Genomic DNA, 20534 nt, shown 5'->3' with positions numbered 1-20534 from the left:
CTATATAGCCCAGGCTGGCCTTGCAAGTACTCATGATCCTTATGCCTCATTTTTTCAAGTGCTGGAACTACAGGTATGTGCTACCAGCCTTGGCCTTTTACCTATTCTTTTTTTTTTTTAAAGATTTATTTATTTATTATGCATACAGCATGTATGACTGCAGGCCAGAAGAGGACACCAGATCTCACTACAGATGGTTGTGAGCCACCATGTGGTTGCTGGGAATTGAACTCAGGGTCTCCGGAAGAGCAGCCAGTGCTCTTAACCTCTGAGCTATCTCTCCAGCCCCTTACCTATTCTTTTTAACACAGAGTTTAGTAGCCCTTGTAGACCAGGCTGGCCTCAAACATAGTTTCTCCTGCATTTGCCTTCTGAATTCTGGGATTAAAGGTGTGGGCCACCACACTAAGTAATTTCCCGATTTTAGGAGGTAGAAATCCAGAGGGAGAAGTAGTTTTATAAGTCAAAGCAGACTGTAAAATGTTAAGATGAATTTCAACAGTGAAGTGCACTTTCACACACAGGCAGTATCTTCCAGTGAGAGGCAAGTCTATCATGACAATTTAGTTCTGGCCCTCAGCCTGTTTTCTGATGGGTAAAGTAAGCGCCATTTACCGTTAGAATTTGTTTTAACACACTAAGTAGACCCGCTGTTCTGGAATTTGCTATGTAGGCTAGGCTGGCTTGAAATTGTGGTAATCCTCCTGCCTCAGCCTACCGAGTGCTAGAGTTATAGGAGCACACCCCCACACCCTATTAGCGTTCTAATTACAGCCCTGTCTTGAGGCGTTCTAGTAAAGTTCATAGCACACAGATATACAGCCAATGCTTAATAAAAATGGCCATAATTGCTTAATCTTCAAAATAGCAAGGTAGAGCTGGTACCATTTCATCCACCTGCTCCAGGGTCTTCCATATGTAGCCCTGGCTTGCCTGGAAATCAGGAGATCAGCCTGCGTCTGGCTCTAGAATACTGGGATCAAAGGCATGAGCCACCATGTCTGGCCATGGTTAATTTATTTACAATTAAGTAAATTCAATCTCTGTGAGACTATTCTGAAGTTATCGAACTATAAAGACGCCAACCCTGACCCTGCTCTGCAGATCTTTTCCTCCTCCACCATAGCCTTAAAAAAGAGGTAGGCAGAGGTTTCGAATCTCTGAGTTCCAGGCCAGTCCAAGCTATGTAGAGACCCTGCATCAAAACATCAACCAACCAACCAATCAACCAACCAAAAAACAAAAACGAAAACACGAGTTTTCCCCTTCTCCTGCTCGAATGCATTAGGGAGAAGGGTGAAGATAAGGGGCAGTAAGTGCAGATAGTTCAAGACGGAGGGCTGGGGCAGAAAGTCCCTCCAAGGATGGAAGCGGACAAGGACTAGAACACAGGTTACAATCCCTTAGGTGCGTGCAACACGGGTTCACACGGAGACCGCCCACCGCCTCGGGGGCGGAGAACCTTCGCACCGAAAGCCTATCAGCGCGGCGGGGGCCGAGCCAGTCTCCTCTTCATTGGTGAGAGGCAAGGTGACGTCACGCCAGGGCGGAAGAGAGCACCGTGATTGGTTGGCGCGTGGGGTTTGCGCTTCGAGTCTGCGCCGAACTTTCTCCGTCCAGGTTTCTCCGCGGTCGTAGGGGCTGCGGAGGGCGTGGAGACGGCTCCGCGGAAACCTGGGTGTTGTTCTCAGGGCCGACTCCCGGAGAACCGCTAGCCGGAAGTGATCTGATTGACCGGAAGCGAGGCCTGAGGGGAAAGTGCGGATCCCGCCCCTCCGAGGGTGGAGCTTTCGGGGGAAGGGAACGGAGGGGAGGCTCGGAGCAGTTGGCGTGGCTGCGCGTCTTGGCGCAGAGGCTGCGTGGAGGGCGCTTAGGAGCAGCGGGGCTGAGCTCTGGCAAGTCCGGAGGAGTGGAGACCCGGGCGCCTCACGCTCCCGAGAGCCCAACGGGAGGGGTTTTTGCCGCCGGGGCACCCGAGGAGCAGCCGGGGTGCAGCCTGCAGCTCAGGCTTGGCGTTCCGGTGCGCTGCGCGAGGGACGCGACTCCGGCGGTGTCCCTGCGCGTAGAGACACGCTCCGTGCCTTTGCACAGGGCGAGGAAGGAGCCGGGATGGCCTGGGCTCTGAAGCTGCCGCTGGCGGATGAAGTGATTGAGTCGGGGCTGGTGCAGGACTTTGATGCTAGCCTGTCCGGCATCGGCCAGGAACTGGGTGCCGGTGCTTATAGCATGAGGTGAGTGCCATTTTCCTCAGACCTTCCTTACCTTCTGAATAACAAAGGCTTGGAAGTGGGGGAGGCGGGGGTACAGAGTTTAAGAAGCTGCCGAGACTTCTTTTTTCTCCTGTGGGTTTGAGTAGTGAGGTGTAGGAGAGCTGGAAAAAGACTGTAGGAAGTGTCAACTCTGCGGGGCCCTTGGAAGGAGACGGAATGCCTCTTGATTAGCATCCAGAAGGTGTGGGAGGCTCGGGCACTGGCTGTGTATGTGTATGTGGGTATGCCTGGATTCACGTGAGGAAAAGGGTTACATTGAGCAAGTGAGGGGTATCTGGGAAGTAGGAGAGTTGGGAACTGGGGCTTAAGTTGACTGCTTGGGCAAGAAGTCCACACATAGCTGCTGTTACGACAAACTTGTTATAAGGCTTCTCTTCCGGGGTTTCTGTCTTTAGAAACTTCAGCTGAGAAGTTTTTTAAAATTGACAAAAAGCCATGTGTACTAGTGTAGCTCTGAAATACCAGCAACTCCCCCCGCACTCGGGGAATCAGGAGTTCAAGGCCATCCTTGGCTACATAGCAAGGACAGCATGGGCTACATGAAATCTTGTCTCAAAAAATGTGGCAAAGGTAACGTCTAGATGTTTCTAGACACCTGTGTATTGAACTCATTGTCAGGGAAGGTGGGGTGGCGGCTATGCTGTAGATGTAATTCTAAACGGTCTTGTTTAAATAAGAAACACAGCCACATGCAGAGTTAAAAACCCAGAGATCGAGCAGCAGCCAAGAGCTAAGACCACCTTATCTTACCACTCGCTGTCGCTGCTTCCCCTGAGAGAGAGAGACCTCCTTCCTGTGTCCTGTCTTTTTTTTTTTTTTTTCTCGAGACAGGGTTTCTCTGTGTAGCTTTGCGCCTTTCCTGGAACTCACTTGGTAGCCCAGGCTGACCTCGAACTCACAGAGTTCCACCTGCCTCTGCCTCCTGAGTGCTGGGGTTAAAGGCGTGCGCCACCACCGCGCGTGTCCTTTTTATTGCCTTTCTGTTCTGCCTTTTCATTGGTTCTAAACCCAACCACATGACTTCTTCGTCACTGCCTGTTTATACAGACCTCCAGGTCTCTATGGTTGGTACTGGAATTAAAGGCATGTGTCATACAGAGATTTTGCCTGCCATGTGATCGGATTAAGGGCATGTGCTACCTCTACCAGACTTCTGCTTAATGGCTTGCTCTTAGCTCTGATCCCCAGGCAACTTTATTAGCATACATATAAAATCACATTTCAGCACAAATATCACTATACTGTACCCCACACTGCCTGGAGCAAGCTTGCCCACCATTCATGTTTCCACTTGCCAACCAGGATGTCAGTGACATCAGTTACCCAGAGAAGTCTAGGGAGGTCTTGGGACTTAAACTTTATCTGGCCCCTATTCAAGATGGAAGTTTGATTCAAAATGGCTCCAGTCTGGTTCCTTCTTTTATTCCCTCCTTGTCTTGGTACATTATTCAAATCCTTGATTGACTATTTCTGAGTAAAAGGGATTGCACTGGGTCCTTAGGACCCTGGGCTTAACTGAATTAACTTTAGACTGAACAAGCTTAAAGCATTCAGGATGGAAAGCCTTATGGGGAGCAGGAGGAAAAGAAGGAACAGTTGTCCTGCTAAGGCATGAGCAAGGGGGTTAGCCAGGGGGTTAGCCAGTCAGAGGGTCAGGAACCGGTTGCCAGCGTGGCTCCTCTGTTCCTTCCTATCTGATAGGTTTTGTTTTGGTTTTGCTAAGGTGTCTAGGATTATTTCAGAATGATTGGCATAAAAACAACAGGTTTCCCCAAAAGGAATTTGCCTTTGACTTAACATCAGGATGTTAAGGAAGCAGGGATGATGTACTCTTTTCTGTAACTACTTCCAGCTGAAATTGGGGCATCAGTTGTCAGAGCCTGGGAAGGCTGAAAGGCTAGTCAAAGGCTGGGCAGTGAGGCATCTATCAGAAGCACCTCTTTAGCTGATCCAGGTGAAGGGACAGTGTAGACTACTGTTTACAGCTCTAAAGGCAGTGGGGCCTGGGAGAATAAATGATAATAAATGATAGGTGAAGTGGACTAAAGTCTCAAGCAATAGCAACTTCATTTAAAGCATCAGGCAATTTACACCCTGAGAGTTAAGAGGAATCCTATGAATAAGGTGTCCAATCACACAGACAGGCCACACAAGGGAAAAACCTGTGTTTTTCATAGAGGCGAATGATTAACCACAGCTGAAGTAAACTCACTTCTAGCTGCTACACCTGGGAGGAGATAGCAGTCTTCTTATATAAAGAGAATATTATTTCTGTGTTGCTAGTCTTCACACCAAATATGGTTGCTTGTGTTAGAAGCCCCCCCCCCCATTTTGTGTGTGTGTGTGTGTGTGTGTGTACACATGCTATGGCACTTGTGGAGGTCGGGACAGCTTTGAGGAACTGGTCTTCCACCATGTGGGTTCCAGGATGGAACTCAGGTCCTCAGACTCGGTGGCCAGGGCCTGGACTCACTGGCCATGGGCTCTCAATGCCTGGAGCTTTAGCCACACCCCTCCCCTTCCTGTTGTAGTTTCCTGGCTTGTTCCTCTGTGTAGTCCTGGCTGTCCTGGAACTCGCTCTGTAGACCAGGCTGGTCTGGAACTCACAGATTACATCTGCCTCGGCTTCCCAAGTGCTGGGATTAAAGGCATGCTCTCCCACTGCCCGGCTCCCTCTGACACTTTTAAGGCTAAAAATCTGTTTTCTAGAACTACTTTGGTGTTGGATAAAGTTGCAGACCCTAGCTATCCAGGAAGCAGAAGTCCCAAACTATAGGGTTTATCTTTTATAAGTCCTTTTTTTTTTTTTTAAAGTAAGCTAATCAGACTTTTTGGACGTGCTTAAATTTGGTTTTCTTTTGACTGTTTTTTCTGTTTCCTTTTTGGAAAAATCTTTAGGACCATACTACTATCTAAAATGCATTTTCAGGGTTGGGGAGATGCCCAGTGGATTCTGCTTTACAGGCCTGTGCTGTACAGGAGCATCTGAGTTTGCATCCTCAGCATGCACATGGAAAAGCTGGTACAGCTGCCTCAGAGCACTCCCTACCTACCCCAGGATCACTGGGACCTGACTAGCATGCCTGTGTAAATGCAGGTGGAGGTCAGAGGCTGATGTCATGTTTTCCTCATGGAAGTCAGAAGGTGTGGGATCCCTTGGAACTAGAGTTACAGATGGTTATGAGCCACCATGTGGATGCTGCTGGGAAGTGAACCCAGGTTCTCTGGATGATCAGCCAGTGCTGAGCCATCTCCCCAGCCCAAGCTGATTGTTTCTTTCTTTCTTTCTCCCCCCCCCCCCCAGATGGTGTTTTTCTGTGTAGCTTTGCACCTTTCCTGGGACTTGCTTTGTAGACCAGGCTGGCCTTGAACTCACAGAGATCCACCTGCCTCTGACTCCCGAGTGCTGGGATTAAAGGCATTCGCCACCAACGCCTGGCTTGATTGTTTCTCTCACTGTGCAGAAGCTTCTTAGTTTCATGAAGTCCCACTTGTCAGTTGTCACTAATTCTTAGGCAAATGGAGTCCTATTGAGGAAGTCCTTTCCGATACCTATGTCATGTAGGAATAGGAAATGCAGGTACATGGTTTGTTTATTCTAGCAGTTCCAGTGTTTGATGTGTAGGTTTTAGATCAGTTGGAGTTTTTGTGCAATGTGATGGGTACAGGTCTAATTTCATTCTGCTTGTGAACAACCAGTTTTCCCAACATCATTTGTTGAAGATGCGTTCGTTTCTCTAGCACGTGTTTTTGGCATCACTGTCTAATAAAGTAGCTGATGTCATGTTTGACGCTTGGGTCTCGGTTTTGCCTCATGGGTCTGTGTGTCTCTTCTGTGCGGTGCTATGCTGTTTTTATTGCCGTGCTCTCTGATGGCTCTCAAGACCTGGAATTATATTCCCATCAGCATCATTCTTTTGGTTCGGGATGGTTTTGGCTGTCTGGGGTCTTCATGGTCCCATATGAATTTTAGGATAGTTTTTTGTTTTTATTTTCTTTTTCTGTGAAGCTGGGGATTTTGATTGGGATTACATTGAATCTGTACACAGCTTTTGGTAAAGTGCTCATTTTCACAGTGTTGATCCATGAGCACGGGATGTTTTCCTTTTTTCCAGTATCTTTAGCTCTTTCTTCAGAGGTTTAAAGTTTTCAGTGTAGAGGTCCTTCATTTCTTGGTCAGATTTATTCCTAGACATTCCATTTTCTTTGAGTCTGTTGTGAATGGGAATATGTCCACGTTCTTCTCTGTATGTTTATTGTTGGTGTATAGTAAAGCTATCCATTTGTGCAAGTTGATTCTGCAGCCTGCCACGTTCCTGAATTTGTTTATTATTCCTAGAAGTTCTAGTAGAGTTTTTGGGATCTCATAGCATCATATTCCCTGCAAGCAGGGGTGGTTGACTGCTTCTTTCCATATTTGTATGCTTTAATTCTTTCTCTTGTCTTACTGCTCCAGCTAGAACTTGGAACGGTGTTGAAAAGGAATGGGAATAGTGGATATCTGTCTCGTTCCTGACTTCAGTGGGATTGCTTCAAGCTTGGCTTCATTTAGGACAGTGGATTGAGACCCCCTTGGGGTTGTATATCAGATAGTTGCATTACAATTCATAATAGTAGAAAAACTACAGTTAGGAAGTAGTAATGAAATAATGTTATGGTTGGGGGTCACCACAGCATGAGGAACTGTAGTAAAGGGTTGCAGCGTTAGGAAGGTTGAGAACCCCTGCTTTAGGATGATGCTGGTTGTGGGTTCCTTGTATGTAGCTTTTATTATTTTGAAGTGTGTTCCCTCTGAGCCCTACATTCTCTAGGACCTTTATTATCAACGTATGCTAGATTTTACAAAAGGCTTTTTCTGCATCCCTTGAATGATCTTGTGATTTTTGTCTTTAGGTCCATGAATGTGGTTTATTGCCTTTATTGACTTGTATGTGTTGAACCATCCCTGCATTTCAGGTATAGAGCCTACTTGGTCATGGTGTATAATTGTGATGTATTCTATATTCTGTTTGGAAGTATTTTATTGTGTGTTTTTGAGTCTGTGTTCATCAGGGCTTTTTGCCTATGGTTTTCTCTTTCTCTGTTGCCTCTTTCCCTGGTTGAGGATTAGATTGACGCAGTAGGAGTTTGGGGGTGTTCTGTTTCCTTCTTCTCTTCTTTATTTTAATAGTTGAAGGGCTGGCTGTCGATCTTTGACTGTCTTATAGAATTCTGCCATGAACCCGTCTGACCCTGGACTTTTTTTCTTCATAGTTGGAGGTTTTTTGGTTACTGTTACTTCTCATTGTTAGGGGTCTGTTTAGGTTGTTGACTTCTTGGTTTCTACAATTTGCTGATTCTTTGCATTGTTTTCTTTGTTTCTGTCTTGTTGATTTCTGCTCTGATATTTCTTGCCACCAACTGGGTTTGAATTTGTTTTGTTCTTGTTTTTTTTTTTTTTTCCAGTTTTTTGAGTTGCATCATTAAGCCATTTTTATCTGTGCTCTTTCTGGTTTTTAATGTGGGCATGTAGAACAGATTTCTCATGGAGGACTGTCTGCAGGGCATCTTTGTTCTCATCTTCAGTTAGTTCCAGGGAGTTTCTTTCTTTCTTGATTCCTTTGACCCACTCATAATTTAGTAATGAGTTGTTTAATCTTCATGAATTTGCATATTTACTAGAGTTTTTTTTAATTTTTAATTTTTTTGCTGCCAATTTTAAGTTGGATTGCATTGTGATCAGATAGGATACAGGGAGTGATTTCAGTCTTTTTGAATTTGGAAAGATTTGTTTTGTGTCCCAGAATGTGATCTGTTTTAGAAAAGCTTCTATGTGCTGCTGAATAGAATGTGTATTGTATTCTTTGGTGTTTGGATAGAATATTCTGTAGACATCTGTTAAGTTCATTTGAAGTCTGATGTCAGTTATTTCTGATGTTTCTTCTTCCTTTTCTGTACAAATGACCTGTCTACTGGAGAGAGTGGAGTATTGAAACCAACTACTATTAATGGATTGATGTTAACATTTTTCATGAGATGAGGTGTACATGTGTTTAGGATAGTGATGTCTTCTTGGTTAACTGTCCCTTGGTTGGAGTGAAGTGTCCCTCTTGATCTCTTTTGATTAGTTTTAGGTTGAAGTCTGTTTTGTCAGACAGTAGGGTAGCCATGCCTGCTTGATTGGAGTACTTTGTTCATCCTTTGTTTTACTTTAAGGCAAAACCTATGTTTCTTTCTTTCTGTTTTTTCTTTTGGTTTTTCAAGATAGGGTCTCCTGTGTCCCAGACTGGCCATGAGTTTTCTGTGTAGTAGAGGATGATCCAAACGACTATCTATTTTTTAACATTTAATTATTTGTGTATGTATGTGTGTTTATGATAAGTGCTTCTGTCTGCTGAGCCATTCCACTAGTCTGCCTGAACTTCTGCTCCTCCTGCCTTTACCTCTCAAGTGTAGGCTGTAGGAATATTCTGACATGCTTAGTTTACGCTACAGACCAAACACAGGGTCTTGTCATGCTAGAGAGGCACTCTACCAGCTGATCCACATCTCCAGTACCCATCTCATCCTTTAAAAATTGAACTTTCTATACCTTATGTTTGATTAAAGATAGGCCAAATTGGCCAGGCATAGTGGCACACACCTTTAAGCTCAGCACTCGGGAGGCAAAGGCAGGTAGATCTCTGTGAGTTCCAGGTCAGCCTGGTTTACAAAATGAGTTCCAGGACAGGCTGGGCTGTGTAGAAAGATGGTCTCAAAAAAACAACAAAAAGAAAATGATGTGCCAAATTGACAACAGTATATATAGCACTGATTCTGCAGAGTTGAAACAGAAGTATAAAATCCCGTCAGTAATATTTACTAAGCACCTAAGTCTTAGGTTTCTATTGCTGTGAGGTGACACTATGATCGTGGCAACTCTTGTAAAGGAAAACATTTAACTGAGGGGGCTGGCATACAGTTTCAGAGGTTCAGTCCATTATCATGATGCCAGGGAGCATGGCAGTGTGCAGGCGAAGAGTTGCTGGAGAAGTAGCTGAAAGTCCTACATCTTGCAGGCAACAGGAAGTGGTCTGAGACACTGAGTGGTATCCTGAGCATAGGAAACCTTAAAGCCCACCCCCACAGTGACACACTTCCTCCAACAAGGCCATACCCACTCCAATAAGGCCACACCTCCTAATAGTGCCACTCCCTGTGAGATTATGAGGCCAATTACATTCAAACTATCACAGCATAGAAGTCATCCCTTCAAATAGCTTCCCTGAAATGGTTAAATGAATGAAGCAATTTGATAATGTAATAAACTGCTTACTTATGCATAGGCAGAAACTACAGAGAGTCTTCCAGAATGGGTTTTCCTAATTGTAATCAGCTTACCCTTGAGAACAGAGCAGACTTTCCCCTTGCTTTAGCATGTATTAATTATACGTAATAGGTTTTCTTCTGACATGTTCATTTTGATAATTTTCACCCTGCTTTACTCTCTCTTGTACTCCACTGATCTTTTCCCTCTTTCCAGCTAATCCTATTTCATGTCATGTGTGTGAGTATGCGACAAGAGCTGGGTGTCTTAGTCAGGGCCACCATTGCTGCTGATGAAACACCATGACCAAACAACCTGGGGAGGAAAGGGTTTATTTGGCTTCCACATCACAGTTCATCACCAAAGGAAGCCAGAGAAGGAACTCAAGCAGGGTGGGTTGCAGGGGCTGATGCAGAGGCCATGAAGGATGCTGCTTACTGGCTTGCTTCGCATGGCTTACTCAGCCTGCTTTCTTACAGAACCCAGGACCACCAGTCCAGGGATGGCACCACCCACAAGGGGCTAGTCCCTCCCCCGTCAATCACTAAGAACATGCCCTACAGGCTTGCCTGCAGCCTGATCTTGTGGAGCCTTTTTTTAAATTGAGGTTTCCTCCCCACTGATGACTCTGGCTTGTGTCAAATTGACGTAAAGCTAGCCAGTACACTGGCTTTTATACTTCCAAATTGGTTTTATTTTGAATGCATTTTGTTTAAGAGAGGTGCTGAGTTCAATTCCCAGCAACTACATGGTGGCTCACAACTATCTATCTATAATGGGATCTGGTGCCCTCTTCTGGCATGTAGGCATACATGCAGACAGAGCACTCGTACCTAAAAGAACAAAATACATAAATAAATAAAACTAAAAAAAGAAGTAGGGGCCTTGGACTGTGTTTACCAGGGGTCTTTAGTCTCCATCTCTAGGATTGTGGAACTGGATTTCTTTTGCTCCAGCAGTAAAGAAATGTAGTATAGAAAAACATAGGTAATTCTAGAATGTGAAATCTCTGATGAAGGGCTGGTAGGATTGCTCAGTAGGTACAGACACTTACTGCTAAGTCTAATAATCTGAGTTCTGTCCCTGGAAACAACATGATAGATGGAGAGGACAGACTCCAGAAAGTTGTCCGCTCTCCCTCATATGTGCAGAGTGTGTGTGTGTGTGTGTGTGTGTGTAAATATAGATATATTTGGGGCAGCTGTACTGTGCTTTGGAAATTTTAGAATCTCAGCCTTAAGTGACAGATCTTTGCTTAGTCATGGAGACTTAAGTGAGGTGCCACACAGTGCAGACCAGGACCTGTTGTTGTATGTTAGCCTACCTAGGCACTGAGCTTGGAGGAAGAAGATACCAACCTACGTTAATGAGGGTTGAGCTGTCGCCATGTCAGAGTCCAGTTTACCTCGATTCCTGGTACCCTTCATTAATCTTTCATAGAAATCAGCAGAGGTGACGTTTGTCACAGTGAAGTCTCCCAACGCCTTTTGTCACCTTGCTTTCTGTTTTCCACAGTATTTGTTGTAGCTGATCTTGAGAATTGTGACAGAGTTCTTTTCTAGAAAACTCCATACTTCTGTGGTTTGAAATAGTCTCCAGGGAACAAGAGTGTTTTTCTCTGACTGATATGCCTAGGATGGAGATTTCCCACCTTATGTGCTCATTCTCATTAGGTCTCCTACAGCCTAGCCTGGCTCTGAGTTTATGGTCCTCTTCCTTCAGCCTCCTAGTTAGTGCTGGGTTAGAGCTGTGCACCATCACACTGGGCTTCTCCACTCGTTTTTTAGACAGGTATTATTTATTTTTATTTTACATGTAGGAGTGTTTTGCCTGCATATATGTATGCGCTGTGTGTGCACCTGGTGCCAGTGGGGGCCAGAAAGGTGTTGGATTCCCAGGACTGGAGCTAGAGATGGTTGTGAGCCACCATGGGTGTGCTGGGAGTCCAACCCAAGCGGCCACTCACCCCTGAGTTTTCTCTCCAGCCTCACTTTCCTCTTTTAACTGACCTATTTGGACAGAATACATACAGTTACAGGCCTGAGGGAGATGAGAACACCTTTCATGTCTGTTCTTCTCAGTACTTCTTACCTACCAGCAACTTTCATTAAAAACTGGGTGTAGCCGGGTGGTAGTGGCAGTGCATGCCTTTAATCCCAGCACTCGGGAGGCAGAGGCAGGTGGATCTCTGTGAGTTCGAGGCCAGCCTGGTCTACAGAGATAGTCTAGAACAGGCTCCAAAACTACAGAGAAACCCTGTCTCAAAAAACAAACAAACAAAAAAAACCAAAACAAAACAAAAAAACAAAACCCAAAAAACAAAAAACTCACAACTGGATGTAGTGATGTTGGGCTCTGTCCCAGCTCTTGGAGGTGGAAACAAGAGGATCTCTAGACTGGGGCCAGCTTGGGTTATGTAGGAGATTCTGCCTTTAAATACAGCGTATTTATAGAATAAATAAATATTTTTTAATGTAGACAAACAAAAAGATTGAGTATTTAAATTCTTCAGTACCATCCCCTTTTTCCAGAGGTTTTGTTGTTGTTGTTTTGGGGTAGGTTTTTTGTTTGTTTTTTGAAACAGGGTCTCACAGTCTAGCCATGGCTGGATTGGAACTACAGACCTGGAGGTCAAGGCCAACCCTCTGAGTGCTGAGATTAAAAGTATGCACCACCACACTTGACTATGATTTTTCTTATTTATAAAAAATTTTTATCGTAGAAAGCTTCAAATACACAACAAAGTAAACATATAAGATAATAAGCACCATATACTCAGAACCCTGTTTGGGGGCCCTTAACATTAAATGTATCATTTATACCTCTGCCAATTTCCCTTCTTACTCTCGATTTTTTAAAATAAAATAATTATTTTTTATTTTATGTATATGGATGTTTGCACGCATGTATGTGTACCACGTGTTGTGCCTGGTACCTATGGAGGCATTGGATCTCCTGCAACTGGAGTTACAAAATGTTGTGAGTCACTATGTGGGTGCTGTCAATTAAACCCTGGTCCTTTGCAAGAGCAGCCAGTGTCCTTAACTGTCCTTAACTGTTACGTCATCCCTCCAGCCCCTTAAATTCTTTCTTCTCTTCCTTTGTTTTTTCTTGTCAATTTTATACATGTATACAGTGTATTTGATCATGGTCACCTCCATTTCTACCCCCACTTTCCTACCTCGCATCCTTTTCCCCAGTGAGTCTGGATAGTTCTGCCTGTGTGCACATGGACTGTGGGATCATCTGCTAGAGCATGGCCACACCCCACAATGAAAATGTCTTGCCCTCTTTCAGAGCCACCACCGTAGCCCCGCAGCCAGCCATGGGCCTTGTGCACACCTCCTGACACGTGCTGGAGTCCTGACTGGCCTGGTCTCATCTGAGTCTTGTGCTCACCACGGCTGCTGTGGAGCTCATGAGTGCAACAGCCATGGCATGTCCAGAAGACAGTGTTTCAGAGCACTTCTTTGTGTCTCTTACATGTTTTCCTGCCTCCTGTGATGTTCCCTGAGCCTTGGGATGGGGGGTTGTATAAATGTCCCACTTAGTGAGCACAGCCACTCATTCCCACACTTTGGCCAGTTGTGACTTTCTGTGTTGACTGTTGCCTGCTGTAAAAAGCTTCCATGACAAAGGTTGATCGCAGCACAAATCTGTGACTATCATACTTAGAAAGCAGTTTGACTGTATGGCCATTTAGCAAAACAGCAATAGGAGGAGGTTCCCTGAGGGCCTGTGACCGCCTCACCATAGGCTTCTGACCAGACTTACAGTACAGGGGTGACTTCCTCCTGTGGAGCAGCTGTGAGATCTCTTCAGAAAGCACTTGGTCGCCACCATAACCTTCATGCCATCATTCCTCCGTTGGGCACATCTTCCCGGGTAGGTCCAGGGCTGAGAGGAAGGTGACTGATAACTTTCCTCCTCAGCAGCCACACAGCACCTTTCAGCCCCATGAAGGTGAGTCGGGAGCTTCGAGACCAGTCCCAGATCGATGTTTCTTTATCGTTCAGTGAAAATGTGTGGTGTCTTCTCAGCGGGGTCTCATCATCTAGTTAGGGGCGATAAAGAGCAATGTCAGTAGCCTGTGTTATTTGGGGCCTCCAGAGACTTCCTGACTAGTCATCCTTTAGGGATCCGATGACTGGCACTGCCTTTTCTAAAGACGTTATCATTGTACATTTCCATTGGTAGACCTGAGTCACGGCTGCTTCATCTTCTCACCAACACTTTGAGTTCTCGTTCATTTTTTTTTTAATATTTATTATGTACACAGTGTTCTGTCTACATATGTACCTGCAGACCAGAAGAGGAAGCCAGATCTCATTACAGATGGTTGTGAGCCACCATGTGGTTGCTGGGAATTGAACCCAGGACCTCTGGAGGAACAGCCAGTGCTCTTAACCTCTGAGCCATTTCTCTAGCCCGAGTTCTTGTTCATTTAAATCTTAGGGTTCTAGTGTGTACATATTCTTCAGGGGAAATTGAAATACATTTTATTTTGAGAGTTTTATGATTTGTCTTCAGATCATTGGAAATGCACTATGATTTGGTAGATTCTAAGAACATTTAAAACACAAACTAGAGCGACTGTTCATCAAGATTCAGAGTAATACCCATAGTATCTATAGTTAAAGTTTGTGAGAGAAAGATTTTGCTGATTGTTTACATCTATTTTATTATTTCATGGTTTCTAAAATATTTCTGATGTATTTGTTCTTGATCTGTTATGAGATAGTATCTACAGTGTAGGCCAGGCTGGCCATGAACTCACAGACGTGCCTCAGCATCCTGGTAGCTGAGATAGGCATAAGCAGACTTTCTTGTGACTTTTGAGGAATTATAAATGTTGTAGCTGGGTGTGACAGTGTGTGCCTGTAAACCCAGCACTTGGAAGGTAAAGATAACAACGTCAGGAATTCAAGGATATCCTTGGTGACACGGGGAATTCGAGGCCAGTCTGTGGTGTATGGTGAGGCCCTATTTTGTTCTGTTTTATTGTTGTTGTTGTTGCTGGAGAGATGGCTGAGTAGTTTCAGAGTCTTCCAGAGGGACAGTTTGATTCCCAGTGTGCACGTGGCTGCTCATAACATGCTGTAACTCCAGTTCCAGGGAATCTTACACCCTCTTCTGGCCTCTAGACACCAGACATGCAATGCACAGACATACATGTAGTGAAAACACCCACACACATAAGATAAAAAACAACAACAACAAAGCTGGGTGGTGGTGGTGTGCATATTGTGAGTTCCAGGCCAGCCTGGTCTACAGAGTGAGATCCAGGTCATCTAGGACTGTCTTGAAAAACCAAAACTAATCAGACAAAACAGCAGAGACAAGTCCTGTAGTGATATATTGTGTACCCTGATAAAATTTGCCTGAAGATCAGAGGACAGAACAAGCCACTAGATTAAACAAAGAAGCCAGACAGTGATGTCACATGCCTTTAATCTTAGCACTCGGGAGGCTGAGATCTGTCTGGATCTCTGAGTTTAAAGCCACCCTAGACTAGATGAGATGGTTTCAGTCTAGGAGAGAAACAAAGCCAGGCAGTGGTGGCACATGCATTTAATCCCAGTACTTGAAAGTCACACGCCTTTAATCCCAGCATTAGGAAGGTTGAAACAGGAAGTAAGAGATGGCTGTGGCTTGTTCCTTTGTCTCTCTGATCTTTCAGCATCCACCCCAATATCTGGTTTGGGGTTTTTTTCTTTTTTTTTTTTAATTAAAAGACCATTTAGTAATTCATACTACAAAGTCCTTACTGTAGATCAGCTCATGTGTTTATATAAAGTTGCTGTAGTTGCTTTTGAGACCAAATGCCATCTCAGAATGTTGCTTAAACAGTACCCAGTGCTGGATAGTGAATAAAGAACGAGCTTTACTTAGTACACTGTTCCGGGATTGGCCAGTCAGGTATTGGCACCTGCTCTGCTCTGTTTAGGGCTGCTTGGTAGGTAGCATCACACAGGGAGTTAGAGAAGGCCCTTGTAAAACACCATGCTGTCAGGAACTGCTCCACAGGACTTTGCTTCTCTCTCAGTGTGCAGCCCTCAGCCTTATGTCTGATTCATTTTCAACAATTCTGCTGTCTCGGTGTTCCCACACAAGGAGCAAACACACAGCTGGGGAGACTGCCCATCGCTAAACACTGCCCCTGACGTCCTAGACTGGCATTTTCTGTGAGTCCTGTAACACAGTCTTGACACACATGTGCTAGCAGAGGATGTTGTCATTAATTACAGTCTTTGTCACGGTAATCATACTGGTGGTTTGGACAGTTTCACCAGGTAAATAGTGTTCATGGCTTTTCAAAGACTTTTGTGGTTAATTCTTTTATTAAGTCAGTGAATCTGCTTTTGTACCATTGTTATCAGATGTTAATAGAAGTTGTTTGTTTTATTTTAGTGATGTCCTTGCATTGCCCATTTTTAAGCAAGAAGAGTCAAGTTTGCCTCTTGATAATGAGAATGAGGTCCTACCTTTCCAGTATGTGCTTTGTGCGGCCACCTCTCCAGCAGTGAAGCTCCACGATGAGACCCTGACATACCTCAACCAAGGTCAGATGCTTTCCCCTTCGGACCGTGGAGACTGCAGGGCTTAGGACGTGTGACTGTAGATACTTACATGACAGAGGGTAGACCTGTGTAGTGTGACCTGTCACTCTAGAGCCTTATGAGATGCTGTCACCGACTCATTTTGTCTGCCCATTTCCAATTCATGATCCTTGGTTATCCCCATTAGTATTACTCTACCCAGCCTTGGACAGGTTGCGTTGGCTTTTTGTTTTACTTTCCTTGGCTGTAAAAAATGGCATTGATGATAACTTAGAAAGTTGTGTCTATTACATGTAATAGGATAGGAAAGTGCTAGCACAGTGCCTAGCCACTGTTTGGTATTAATGGTGTTATTTGTATATTCAGCAACCGTGTTCTTTTTTTTTTTTTCTGAGTCTAGATAAGTGAATTGTGATGGGTGTAATTTGTAATTTTCTTCTAGGACAGTCTTATGAAATCCGAATGTTAGACAATAGGAAACTTGGAGAACTTCCAGAAATCAATGGCAAGTTGGTGAAGGTAAAACAAGAACCTGTTCTTCCACTAAAAGCCTTTCACTGCGCCTTTCAGTTTTCCTTTGTGGCTGTCCGTTTTCTTGGCAGTCTCCTCCTCTGTCTCGGCCGGCCTGAGCCCTGGGTCTTGCCCCAGCTGAGCAGAGTGTTAACGCTGGGATTCCAGGATGCACCATCTGCACAGCTGTTAGTCTTTCTGTTTCATATTCTTTTGGATCCTTACAGGCAGGGCTCGATGATATCTTTTTGTCTGCCATAGTTGGCTGACTGAGAGATAAACTGACAATCTTTGGGGTCAGATTAAGCCGTGCTGTTCATATGGAGTTTTTAATTAACTAACTGTGGCTGTGTAGGTGTACACATGCCACAGTTTGAGTGTGGAGGTCAGGGGACATCCTGATGAAGTCAGTTTTCTCTTCCTACCATGTGGGTTCCAGGGATTGAATTCAGGGTTGTCCGTCTTACCTGCTAAGCCGTCTTGCTGGGCTTCACAGGTTTCTCTATTGCAGAAGGCTTGCCAGTCCTTCTCAGGACAGCCTCCTAGTGGAGTTGTTTTGTGTCGTATAAAATCAGCTCCTTGAGGGTTTTAATTTTAATGATAATTTTGTGTGTGTTTGGTGCTGGGGATCGAAGCCAGAGCCTACTGTATCTTGAGCAGATCTCTGCCACTGAGCTGTTCCTTAAGCTGTTCCTTAAGGGTTAGGCTTCTGGTTCTTTGGCTACCTGGGCTTATAACAGGGAAAGCCGAAACCGCTGTCGATGCCTCTCCCTCCTTTCATTTTGTTGCATCTGGGATGTGAGCTGAGTCTGCAGCAGTTTACTGGGGTCACCACGGAAAAGGGCTCAGTGTTCTCTCACTGTTGACTTGTGTGGTCTGACCTGAAGATAAGGGCAGCACAGGAGCCAACAGTGTTTCCAACAGTACGACAAGGATATTGACTTCAGTAAATGGAATGCATTGTCTAGGACTGCCTACCCACTGAAGGGACCATGCACACTCTTGTCTACAAAATAAAAGATTTATAACTGGACTGGAGAGATGGCTCAGCGGTTACGAGCACTGACTGTTCTTCCAGAGGTCCTGAGTTCAATTCCCAGCAACCACATGGTGGCTCACAACCATCTGTAATGAGATCTGGTGCCCTCTTCTGTATACATAATTAATAAATCTTTAAAAAAAATTTATAATAAAACCAGAACCCCAACAGCTGCTGTTGATGAATAGCGTTTTCTTTGTCGACTGATGGTAAGGATGTGGAGAATCACAGCATGCTTGGTAGAGGTTTTATCAGCCACTGTAAAAGTGTGGGGGAAGGTGATAGCTACCCCCACAAAGTGAGGATAACAAGGAAAGTTGCTGGGAGTAGCCGTATGACCCTTGGTGTTTATAGGGTGTCTGTGTGCTGACAGGATGGTTCAGCAGGTGCAAGTGCTTGCTGCCCAGGGTGGGTGACTTGAACTCTGTCCTCCACACCTCCTGGTGTAAGGACGCTGTGGTGTGCATACACTGCCCCCAGGAAGGAAATAAAGAAGGAAATATAATAAGAATTACAAAAAAGAAAAAGTACTTGACATAGTGGTTATGGTGGCACAGTGATTGGAGGACTGTTCAAGGCTAGACCGGGCTGTGCAGTGAGTTTGAGACCAGGCTAGGCTACATAGTGAGACCCTCTCAGCTGCACTTAGGAGTCCGTCAACAGCTCAAGTATATTCTCAGTTAACTGTAGAAGTGATGTGTGATCCCAGCACCTGGGAGGCTGAGGAAGGAGGATCCAGAATCTGATGCCAGGGCTAGAGAGACGGCTCTTTGGATAAAAGCACGTGCTACCCTGACTTTGATTCCTGGGACTCCCGTGGTGGAAGGAGAGAGGAGTCCCCTCCCTTTGTCTGCTGCCCATGAGTCCTGAGGTGTGTCCACGAACGCTCATGTGCACCCCACCCCACACTCACCCAGAGGCTGTGCGGGAGAGCCGCTGAGACTCACACATGCAGTCTAAATGGTGTGTCGAAGCCGGCTAGCATTAACTCGGTTAGCTTCCTTCGTCTGAACTGGCTGTCTGGACTCTGGCCTGACGCTGTCCTTCCTTTAGAGCATATTCCGGGTGGTGTTCCACGACAGGCGCCTGCAGTACACGGAGCACCAGCAACTGGAGGGCTGGAGGTGGAACCGGCCTGGAGACAGGATTCTTGACATAGGTGAGTCGGGAAGCTGCTGCGCGGAAAACATCTGGCTGAGAGCTGGTTCCCTGCTTGACCCCCCTGATTTGTGTGCTTCCGGCTAAGTGAGCGGGATGAAGTGATTCCTGCTAAGCATAAGAAAATCACTTGTCAGATGACATCAGGGCTGAAGTAGCACATGAACGTCAAGTTCCAAAGCAGTTGGTCCGTTGTTTCAGAGTGCTTTTGTTTTGAACTGTAGTAATATAAAACAAGTATTCATATATAGTATAAAATTTTATTTTTTCCATTTAGACAGTTGAATAATATTAAGTGCATTTACTTTGTCTAATTATCACTATTATCTGTTTGCAGAACTTTTTTTGTCTTATGAGACTAAAATCTATACTCTATGTAGTAGTAGCTTTGCATTCTATTTTTCCCCATGCCGTTAGCCACTCTCCTGCCCTGGCACTGTCTGCTCCAGGCACCCCATGGGGGTGTTTGTCCTTTGTGACTGGCTTCTGTGAGTTGGCAGTAGCCTTTCAAGATTCACCCATGTTGTAGCATATGTCAGAGTTTCTTTCCTTTTCAAGGCTGAAGAGTCTCGTGTCCACTACATTCTGTTTACTCACTCACCTGTGAGGGGCACCGATAGTGTTTACTGTTGGGCTCTTTTGAGTAATGTTCCTGTGCACACGGACATGATAATATTTGTTTGAGCCTCTGCCTTGGTTTCTTGTTTGTCTGAAACAAGATCTCACTCTGTAGCCCAGGCTGGCCTTGAGCTCATGGTGGTCCTCCTGATGGTCTTTTGAGTGTAGACTGCTGATATCAGCCACCACACTCAGAGGCTTCTGTTTGCATTAAAAAGTGGGAGTGTTGGGCCATATGCCAGTTCTAGTTTTAATCTTCTTTTGAGAAATGCCTGTCTTGCTTTTTACCAGTAGCATTCAAGTACTGTCTTTATTTGACAATATTTATAATTTTCTGATCCCAGTTCTCAAGAGGTAGAAGCAGGAGGATTATGTCTCAAAAAGTTTCATAATTTTCATATTAGAGTTAGTATGTAGACTTCATATAAGTTGCTTTCTTACATAAAACCACAGTAGTCATAGCCACATGCCTATAGTCCCAGCTACTCTAGAGGTAGAGGCAGAGTTGCTTGAGTCCAGGCAATACATTGAGACCCTCGTCTTAAAAACAAAAACAAGGAGCCCTCAGAATTGTTCAGTGATTCCCATTGTATTTCTCAGATATCCCAATGTCTGTGGGTATAATTGATCCCAGGGCCAATCCCACCCAGCTAAATACAGTGGAGTTCCTGTGGGACCCAGCAAAGAGGACATCGGTATTTATTCAGGTAAGGCATCCCAATTGCCATTACAGTTAGAGAGAGCACCTGTTACTACCCATGTGTTTTGAAAGACTAAAACATATCAGGGCTGGAGATGTATAGCTCAGTTAGTAGAGTGCTTGCTTAGCGTGCATGAGGTCCTGGATTTGATCCCCTGCACCCCATAAACCTGGTGTAGTAGTACACACCTCTGATCTTAGCACTTGCGTAGTAAAAGTAGGAAAATCAAGAGTTACATAGTGAGTTCAAGGCAGTCTGAGGTATGTGAGCTGATGTCTCAAACAATAAACTAGCAACAATAAAAATAAAGAATAAGATCTATTAAACTTAAAATCCTTTTGTGTAGGTAGACATGGTGGTGCACGCATTTAATTCCAGCACTGGCAGATCTCT

General features: G+C 44.9%; 1 protein-coding gene across 4 annotated transcripts in view; it reads left to right on the top strand.

The window, feature by feature from the left end:
- The first annotated feature begins 1599 nt into the window (after positions 1 to 1599).
- Positions 1600 to 20534, top strand: part of Tfcp2 (transcription factor CP2) — a 38409-nt gene continuing 19474 nt past the window's right edge. For 3 of the 4 annotated variants that reach the window (XM_036208631.1, XM_036208630.1, XM_036208629.1), the window contains exons 1-5: positions 1600 to 2231; positions 15967 to 16118; positions 16558 to 16634; positions 18718 to 18823; positions 20041 to 20147. In XM_036208631.1, the coding sequence (XP_036064524.1) occupies positions 2110 to 2231; positions 15967 to 16118; positions 16558 to 16634; positions 18718 to 18823; positions 20041 to 20147 (564 nt within the window). In that variant the 5' untranslated portion in view covers positions 1600 to 2109. The remainder of the gene's footprint in view (positions 2232 to 15966; positions 16119 to 16557; positions 16635 to 18717; positions 18824 to 20040; positions 20148 to 20534) is intronic. The other variant, XM_036208628.1, reaches the window with a different exon arrangement.

Source organism: Onychomys torridus, chromosome 16 (assembly GCF_903995425.1).
Source record: "Onychomys torridus chromosome 16, mOncTor1.1, whole genome shotgun sequence".
NCBI classification, from domain to species: Eukaryota; Metazoa; Chordata; class Mammalia; order Rodentia; family Cricetidae; genus Onychomys; species Onychomys torridus.
This window is presented reverse-complemented; position numbering and strand designations above follow the sequence as displayed.